Source organism: Alligator sinensis, unplaced genomic scaffold (genome assembly GCF_000455745.1).
Source record: "Alligator sinensis unplaced genomic scaffold, ASM45574v1 scaffold1204_1, whole genome shotgun sequence".
Classification (NCBI taxonomy): Eukaryota; Metazoa; Chordata; order Crocodylia; family Alligatoridae; genus Alligator; species Alligator sinensis.
In genome coordinates, this window is record NW_005842412.1 from 254,694 (window position 1) to 264,079 (window position 9,386).

Genomic DNA, 9,386 nt, shown 5'->3' on the forward strand with positions numbered 1-9,386 from the left:
ATTCCTGCTTTAAAGCATCACCCAGTTAGGTGAGAAGGTGGGCATTAGGACCAAGTTCCCTTTTTCTCAAGGCATGGGGAGAGTGACTGCCATGTAAAACACCCCCTCCCCATGCTGCTGAATTGTTACTCCCTTGAATGTTGCTGAATGAACAGAAGCCCCAGGTCCGAGGGCTGCATGAAACAGCTCCATGGGCTGTAGGCTGCCAACCTGCTATTGTGGATTCCTAAAGCACATTCCTTCCTCTAACATCTTTGTCACAAACAGTTTAACTTTGCAACCACTTTAGTTGGAAATAATCTCAATCTGTAAAGCCTGGAAATTCACGGTAAGGGTAAGACAAAAAAGTTTCAATAAATTCAGTTGGTAGATTTTTTTTCTTTGCACTTCAGTATGTTTATTTAATTGAGAGAAATGTTGAGTGTTGAAAGGTGATGACAACATTCCATTTATCCGTGTTTAGTTATTGAATCATAGAAAGTAAGGGTTGGAAGGGAGGTCATCTAGTCCAGTGGTTCTGGGTTTTTTTGTACCAGGACCCATCTGTAAAAGCCAATGGCCAGTTCAGACCCAGTGCCCCTCATTCCTGACCTGCTTCTCCCTGCCCCTAGGCCCCAGTGGGGGGAAGCAGCCAGTTTCCCCCATTTTTCTCCTTTAAACAGGAACTATTTTTAAAGTTTGTTCATGACCCTTTCATATATTCTTGCGACCTACTTTTGGGTCATGACCCATGGGTTAAGAAATGCTGACCCGACCCTCTGCTCAAAGCAGGACCATTCCCAAATAGATCATCCCAGCCAAAGCTTTGTCTAGCCAGGTCTGAACAACTTCCAAGGGTGGAGATTGCACCACCTCTCTGGGTAGCCTGTTCCAGTGTTTTACTGCCCTCCTGGTGAGAAAATTCTTCTTAATATCCAACCTAAAATTCCCTTGCTGCAACTTAAGGCCATTGCTCCTTGTTCTGTCACCTGCCACCACAGCCCAGCTCCATCCCCTTGAAACTCCCCTGCAGGTAGTTGAAGGCTCCTAATCATTCTTCTCAATCATTCCCTGGACTAAATAGGCCCAGCTCTTTCAGCCTCTCCTTATTGATTAACATCAATGATGTTAATTGATGATGGACAAATAATGTCTATGAGAACCAGCTGGTCTGTGGGATGCTGAATAGTTCATTTCTTTTGTGCTTTAGAACAGGGGCACCCCGTGCGCAGCAATGGTGATGTGAGCGTCTCACTGCCGTAGCACTTCTTTTTGTCTGCGATAAATGCTGGCCCAAGCGCAGAAGAGAGGACGAGCTCTAGAAACAGCCGCGCAGCTGCTCTTTGTGCAGACAGTGAAGTGCGTTTAAACAGCATTTTAACGTTGCCTGAGCTTCACCGGTGTTTTTCTGCAAAATGCAACCACGACAAGTGTTGCAAAACAGGGTTTTGCCATTTGTCTCGGAAAGCAAGCAAACGAGCGTCTCTGGCTCCGGTGCTATGGGCACGCAGAGCCCGCACAGGGGGCTCAGCCGGCCTCCCCTCGGGCGTCAATGGAAGAGCTGCCAGTTACGGGGCCAGATCCTAGGTACCTCTTGCCCCTGCCTCAGTCCCTCAGCCACCAAGGAAACCGAGCGCCAGCCCCGCCGTGCTTCGCCAGGGGGAGGAAGAAGGGGCGAAGTCCTGTCCAATTCCAACCCTGAAGCCACCCTCCGTCTCCAACGCGCTCCCCCACAAATGCAAGCTGGACAGAAACCTCCCACCGACGCGAGCGTTGTCTGCAGCCGCCTGGCTCCCGACAGCGGCATCCTTATACAGCGTCATGGTGCGACCCGCGTCGCTGCGCTGCGCGCGGGACGCGGCACGTGTGTGAGCTCAGCCGGGCCGGGAGCCACCCCGGAAGTCCCGCACCAGTCATGGCGGCGGCGGGGAGGGGAGCAGCCCCGCCCCACGCAGCACGTGACCCGCGGGCCTCGCTTTCTCATTGGTGCCCAGGCTGCGCTCCCTGACCCGGAAGTGAAGCGGTGGTTTCCGGAAGTGAAGAGGTGGCTTCCGGGGCGAGCGGGCGTCGGTGGCTGAGGTGAGATGGCGCGTCGGGGGCTCAGCCCTGTTAGCCTCGGCCGCCGCCGCTCGGTGGGCAGCCCAGCCCGAGCCGGGGGGTGGCGGCCGCAGCCGAGTGGTGTTTAGACCCTATAGATCCCACAGACCTCAGACCCTGTAGACTCCATAGACACTGGGGCTGGAAGGACCTCGCGAGATCATTGGTCCAGCCCCCCGCCCACGCGGCCGGTGAACGGACGTCCTCCCAGTTCCTGGTGCGCTCCCTGATGTACTTACAAGCTGCCACCAAGTCGTCTGGCATTTCTCCGTGTTGAATGTCATTGGGCTTTGATCCGCCCGTCTTGTGAACCTGTCAAGGTCAGCCTGAATCGCCAGCCTGTCCTCTAGCACGAGAAGTGCAGCCGGCACCTCGGCGGGAGACTCTGGAGGGAGGAGGTGGAGAGGAGGGCGCGTGCTGGGGTCTCGCGCTGGGGTCTCGCCCTGTCGGCGGAAGGGGGAGGTGTCGGCGGTGTCTGTAAAACACACCGGATACACGCCTGTGGCAGCGGCCCAGCGGTGCAGCTGCTGCTGGTGCGACACGGGAGCTTGGGCAAAGAGGGGCCTGTGGTCTGACCCGGTCAGTGGCAGGGCTTATTAATAGGTCAAAGGTGAAATCGGTCATAACCTTAACCCCAGACTGAGGTAGAGGCAGCTGCCAAGCAAGCAGGTGCAATACTGTCATAGAGCCCCCTGCCATGTCTTTGCTGAATATTTTAAGACCTTCCAGCTAACAAACTCAGCAGTGCTGCTGGGCTTTGTATTGGGGAAGCTCTGCTGTATGGGAGATGTTGCCCTGGTTTTCAAACACCTTCCTTGGGGACGCCCGAGTTCTCTGTTGCTCAGTTGGAGACGTGGGAGGTGCTGAGCCCTCCCAGCTTTATTTGACGTTAGCAAGATTTGCTGGCACCTAGCACCTTAATCTGGCTTAAATTGGCTACAAGAATTTTTTTAAAGATTTTAATCGTGGTTAAAGGAAGAATCCAAATGAAATACTGTACCCTTTGAGCATTTTTCTGCTGTACGGAGTTGACTGAGGAGGCTTTTCCCTGTTTCTTTTTCAGGCCACCACTAAAAGGCCTTACATTCAGCAAATATTTCTTTTCCAGAGAGAACTTCTCGCTCAATTTCAGCTTTGCAATTACAGAACAAAACAACAAGGTTTAGCCTGAAAAGGTTGTCGAAGCGTCGGGAATACCAACCCGGGGCTTTCAGCAAAATGGAGGAAGCCTTGTTTGCTGTTACAGAAGCCCCCTCGTAATTGAATGGCGGGACTGAGTTACTTGAAGTTTTAGCATAGCTTTCCTCTGTCACCCATGTTAAGCTATTTGTTAAAAACAACAAACAAACAAATTTCTCTTTCTACTGCTCAACCTTCACTTACTTATTAGTCTATTGTATACCATTTTCCATCATCCTAAACTTTTTCTCTTGTATCAACAGCTTCTGTTGTCAGATCAAGAAGAGCCATGGTGTGCATTCCTTGCATTGTCATTCCAATTCTTCTCTGGGTCTACAAGAAGTTTCTTGAGCCATATATCTACCCTATAATTTCACCTTTCATTAAGCGCTTATGGCCCAGGAGAGCAGCACAGGAAACAATGGCCACAAAACAAGGTCATGGTGACAGTACTGCAACTGCAGCTACAAAAAAAGACCAGAAGGATGATTCTGGGCCTTATAAGGTAAGATATGTTGGAAGAGGGTCATAGCTAGGGACCTACCAAATTTATGGCGGAAGTAGAATGCATGGCAGCTCCTTTAATTTGCATGTTTCCCCACACGCACCTCACCTCTTCCTCCCCTCCCCTTGCCCGCTGATTAGTGGAGGACCCCATCACTCCCTCCTGATCAGCAGGGAAGATAAAATCTCAGTTTTAAACACGGTGCCTTTTTTGCCTCCCTGCCCATCAGCTGCAAACAGCAGGGCTGTCTGGGGCCAATCGGCAGTAGAAGGCAAAAACAGGGCCATGTTTAAAACTGCAGTTTTTGCCTCTCTGCTGAACAGGAGTGAGCCACAAGCAGGACCCCTCTACCAATCAGCCATCAGGACAGGGGGAACCTGCAAAATTAAAGGAGCCACAGTTCACTCCACTTCTGCCAGGAATTCGGTAGGTCCTTAGTCATAGCTAAACAAGGAAGCCCCCACTAGAGCTTGCTGCGGTAATCCAAACTGATAGTCATAAAGGGTGCAGACAGAAGTGCAGCTCCCAGCTGTAACTCAGAACAATTTGTTCAAAGTGCTCTGAGTTACAACATTTGCCCAGACCAAACAGAAGTTCACTGTTGGTTCCAGCAAGGAAGGGAATCTAGCAGTGGGCTGGGAGCCTGCAGCCAGGTTCTTGTAGCAATGGCCATGGCTCTCTGCCAGTGCTCGCTGTTTTCTGAATGGAAGTGGGGAAAAGCAGCAAAGAGCTCATTCTTGGGGCTCCCCAGCCGGTGCTGAAGGGTGGAGTGGGTTAATTGGAGCCCTCACCCCCACCTCAGGGTGGGGAAAGGGGGGGCTTCAATACACCTGCCCCACCCTCCAGGAGGGGCTGAAAACCCCCCAGACTGAATTTTCTTCTCCCTTTCCCCTGCCTCCCTTTCTAAAAGCAGCACCAGTCTGGGATCTCCATGGACAGGTTAGAGAAGACACTATATTTTGAAACATTTTCATCTGATACCTCATGCAATGAAGGGTCAGATTTTCACCTTTTTTGAAGCTCTCTGCAGCCTGGCATTTGTGTTTGGTCACAGCTATAAACTGCTTCCTGTAGCCAGATCAGGTGAAAATTGTCACTTCTGTCTACAGCCAAAGGTGCAGCGGGTTTTGGGAGTTAAATTTATATATGAAAGAAAAGGTCGTAAATGCTTAACCAGGTACAGATTTCGCAAATTGAAAAAGTAAATTTCCCCTGTCTGAGCTCTGTGATTTTTGGGGAGGAAACAAACATCTTCAAGAGATGTGATTTCTATTCCACTTCTGTTTGCTGAAGATTCTATTAGTGGAAGAGTGAGATCTTAGATGACCATCTCATACAGGGGTGTCAAATTCATCTGGCCTTACCTGCAGGCCAGATTGTGCGCATAGACCTCCACATGCTGGATCCAGTGCATGTGTGGTGCCCACTGCAGCTGGTCCAGATGTGGTGGGAAGGAGCCCATCATTTTAGGCAATTGGCTGCAACTGTGGGAATAAGCTGCTGTGCCTGGCTTCTTCCCAGAGTGCTGATGGGGCTCCAATGCTGCTGCTTTCACTCGGTGCTTGGCAGCCAGGTGGGCACTGGAGCCCCAGCAGCACGGGTATTGTGGATGCTTAGCTGCTGCCTCAGAAACAAGCTGTAATGCAGGCTTGTTTCTGCAGTGCTGCTGGTGGCTCCAGCACTGTGGCTGTTGCATGAGCACTTGGCTGCTGCCATAGGAAAGTTCCTCCATCCCAGCCAGGGACAGAGTAAAGTCAGCGGGCTGAGTGATAGCTCTGTGGACTGGATGAGGGCCATGTTTGACACACCTGCTCTAATGCATGAAGCAGAATAGGATAGAATTAAATTACCTTACGTGGTTCTGCTGGTGGTAATGAGTAAGAATGTCAGTGCAGTTCAGCTGTTTTCATGGTTATCATTCTCATCAAAATCACACTATGCTAGCCAAAAAAATTCGTGTATATTCTTCTGTACTCTTTTCCCCTACCATTTTATTGTGTTACCTTTTAAATAATTGCTTTTGACTGCAGTAGCTACCAATGTAAACTTCTCTTGAATTACGGTAGATGTTCTGAAGCTGTCTCTGAATATGTTTCTCCCCAACTAAAATTGCGTTCTAAATTTGATTTTTGTCTTTAATCTCATGATTGAAAGATTTATCTCCTGTCTTGTATTTTTATTTTCAGTTTGAAAGCAATGGTGTTGCAAATGGAGTATCTGCAAAGGGACCAGCAGAGGTTTTTGACAAGAAGACCGACTAAAGGATTTTACTCCTTCCTATACGATATGAACTGGTGATACTGCTCTTGGAGTTGTTTTTTTTTTGCACTTTAATCTAAATGGAAGAGAGATGAGTAGTACAGAAGTGTCCTCTGCCACTAAAAGGAGTATTTAGCAGGTTCCTATTTAAAATGTTTGAGAAATTTTTTAAAATATTAATTCCTTACTACATTTTTCCCACTGAAATTCTTCCCGTGTGTACTTCAGGTGACAGCTAGATTCTAGGCAAAATTATTTTTTTTAATGAATAAATGCGGCTTTGCACTGTAGATATCAGATATATACATAGTTGCCTTAGAATATATCCAGAATCCATCATTTTATACAACCTCCTGAATCCTGCATTCAGTTTAATCTCATTGTTTTATTCTGTATTGGTTTCAAGTGTTGGATTATATCTGCTATAGTTTGGAATTTATCTCCAAGGAGGTGTTTTAGCTCTTCACTTTAGGAACTAAAGGACTCCCTGCCTTCACTAAAGATTTATGAATTATGGATACAGGTAGCTTTTTTTGGGAAATCACCAAGGAGCTAGAGGATGTGCCGTGTATGCAGGCTTTTCTTAGCTTACTACAAACAGAAAAAAGGTCCTGATTCTTCCCTTTAATTATTCAGCACTGAGAGATTGCACACTTCTGTTCTAAAGAGGAATGGCAGGGACATAGCATGAAAGGACTATTACTTCATGTGTCAGTTGCAGCAGTTCAAAATTGTACCATTCCGTGTAATATTTAAAATTATTCCAGATAAAATCAGTTTAACCTGCTTGTTTAACTTATACATTGAAATAAAATGTTTTAAAATTCCGGTTTGTTTCTCATAAGAGTATTTCTAGTTTCTATTCTTTTTTTTATACATGTAGTTTCAGAATGGGAAACAGCTGAGGCATGTAGACAAGGTATCAAGCATGAGGAACAACATAAAACTGTTGTTTTTTTCTGTCTTAGCTTGCTGTCAGATTTGGGAAGACACCCTCCTGTTGTCTTTTGCTCTCCAATCTACCTGTGGAATTGGATGCTTCTTTTGGCTCAGTAGGGAATGGGAGATAAGGTTTTATATATATATATATATATATATATATATATATAGTATAGTGGTAACAAAAAACCCCAGTTTGAACACTGCATTACTAGAGAATGTTCAGAGAACTACAATGTATAGGTCAAGTCTCTCCATCAGGGGGTCATTTAATACCTATGGCTTGCTTGAAATAGGTTGTCTGCAGTTATAATTCCTACCTGTGTAGTGCTTGTATCCTTCACAAGGTTTTAGAGCTATTTTACGTAGTTCATGGACGGTAACTAGGAGCAATAGAACAAATGAATCACAGGAAAAGCTGATTAGTATTATCATTCCCTCCACTAAACATATTAGTTAGTATGTGATGTAAGCTGTCTCTTGGGATACTGAAACCATGAGATTCCTTTTAAAATAATCTGGTCTAAAGAACTTTGTGTTAACACATGGGGGGAAAATACACTACTATTAATTCTTGTTAGTCTTCTCAACCTTCAGTCTGTGTACTATAGCCTAGCACAAGTAAAAGATCCTGCTCCAAAGGCTTCGCATCAGTGCTTCTGCTCCAGTGCTTCGCATCTTAGATCCTGTTTTCAGCAAGACATAACTCTGCCTGATTTCAACCCAGTCGAGTTAAGATTTTTTCCATTCAGGTTACATCTGAGGCTGACTTTGTATGGTGGAACTTAAAAGAAAAAAATGTTTTAGCTCCTTCCAAGAATGAAATTAGTGGGAAATATTCACTTTTCCCAATACTGTAAGTATCGTATAGCTGTTTTCTGCAGTGCCAGTGTGCTTTGCAACAGGGACTTGATGTTTAGTGGCTGGGTTGTCTTTGTTTTAGGGTTGTGCCTATTGCCTCTTCATAAAAAGAACTTGCCTCTGAGAAATCTTAATATACTGGTGATTGACAGAACAGCCAAAGCAACAAGTCTCAGTTTTGACAATGCCATGGGCTCTAAGCGTGCATCTGCCCATGGAGGAGCTATTTAGGACTTTCTCTGCAGTGGGACCAGGCACCAAATTCTCTGGACTACCAGTGGAACCAGGCAAAAAATGAAATAAGTCGTAAATGTGCTATCATAGCTTCTCTTGCATTTGTGTTCTCCAGAGAAGAAAATAAGTGCCTTGCAAATGGAAAGTACTGGCCTTAGCTGGCCTGGTGGGAATTGAGTAATTGAAACTAGGGATCCAACATGGAATATAGGTTTCTTTTGGGGAGGATGGGAGGTGTTTAGACCTGTGATTGGCCGGGTAAGGAAACAAGTATGGGAAGATTGAGATGGTTACAGATGGCTGGGTTTGGATTAGGCTGGGCAAAGAGCCTTGGTGTGGTCCCTTAGGAAGGGAAGGGAACTGTCTGAGAAGTATGAATAAATGGTGAAGTAGGGCCTGGCTAGACAGTGGTGCTCCAACATTTTGGCCAGCATGCCAGATGGGCAGTGTCCATGCCATCTGCAGGCCCAACCTGGTTGATGGTTTATCTGGCACAGGGCAATGATGGCTAGGAAATGATATTTAGAAATTTGCTTTTAGGAATTGGCTTGTAGGTAGAGTTGTATTAGAACACGGGTGTCCAACCTTTTTGAATGTGGGGCCAGATCACAAACTTTTTATCACACAGTGGGCCGGTGAGCCATATTCAAAGACCTCGCAGGAAGTGGTATCACATCAGGAAGTGGTGTCACGTGACCTTTGACACCAATTAAGTTGCAGGAAGTGACAATGAAATGGCTCTAACCAGTTCAAAACTCTCCCTCTATAGCATCCACCTCTGCCACTGTTTGGGACAGGATACTGAGCTAGATGGACCATGGGGTTGACCAAGCGTGGCACTTTTTATGCTCTTATGTTCAGAAGCTCTTATGTTCTTTGGCTGAGCTTCTAAACTATGGCTGAGATTTGCAAAAAGGGGTAGATAGGCATGTTACAAAGTTGTCATAAAGGATTTGGAGCCCTCTAAATCTCACTCATTTTAATGGAAGGTTGGCCTTTTGACTCAGCTTTGAAAATCTCAGCCCAAGGTGCTAACCAAATAAGTCAAAATATATTTTGCATTTCTATGCAGTGCATCCATGTGGGGCTCTCCAAGCATTTTACAAACATGAAACGAACCTCAGGATGAGCCCAGCCGGAGCAGCAGGGGCTCAGCTGCACTTTGCCCCTACCTGCGCTGGTCAGTCCCAAGCGGCACACAGCTCCGCCGCCACCTCTGCTGGCTGGTGCCGACCCGGGCGGGTCTGTCCCATCCGGAGCAGCACGCAGCTGAAGCTGGCTTCTCACGTGCTGCTGGGGACAGGAGGAGCCCAGACGGATCAGCACCAGCCAG

General features: G+C 46.9%; 1 protein-coding gene across 4 annotated transcripts; it reads left to right on the forward strand.

Moving 5' to 3' along the window:
• The first annotated feature begins 1,966 nt into the window (after window positions 1-1,966).
• Window positions 1,967-6,847, forward strand: CUNH18orf32 (chromosome unknown C18orf32 homolog). 4 transcript variants are annotated; one of them, XM_006030022.3, is made up of 3 exons: window positions 1,967-2,058; window positions 3,519-3,760; window positions 5,947-6,847. In XM_006030022.3, the coding sequence occupies exons 2-3, from the start codon at window positions 3,545-3,547 to the stop codon at window positions 6,019-6,021; spliced, it is 291 nt and encodes a 96-aa protein (XP_006030084.1). In that variant the 5' UTR covers window positions 1,967-2,058; window positions 3,519-3,544; the 3' UTR covers window positions 6,022-6,847. The 4 variants fall into 4 exon arrangements, with proteins under 4 accessions (XP_006030084.1, XP_006030085.1, XP_025067340.1 ...); XM_006030023.2 differs by lacking the exon at window positions 1,967-2,058 and adding an exon at window positions 2,333-2,396; XM_025211555.1 differs by lacking the exon at window positions 1,967-2,058 and adding an exon at window positions 3,142-3,251.
• The last annotated feature ends 2,539 nt before the right edge of the window (window positions 6,848-9,386 follow it).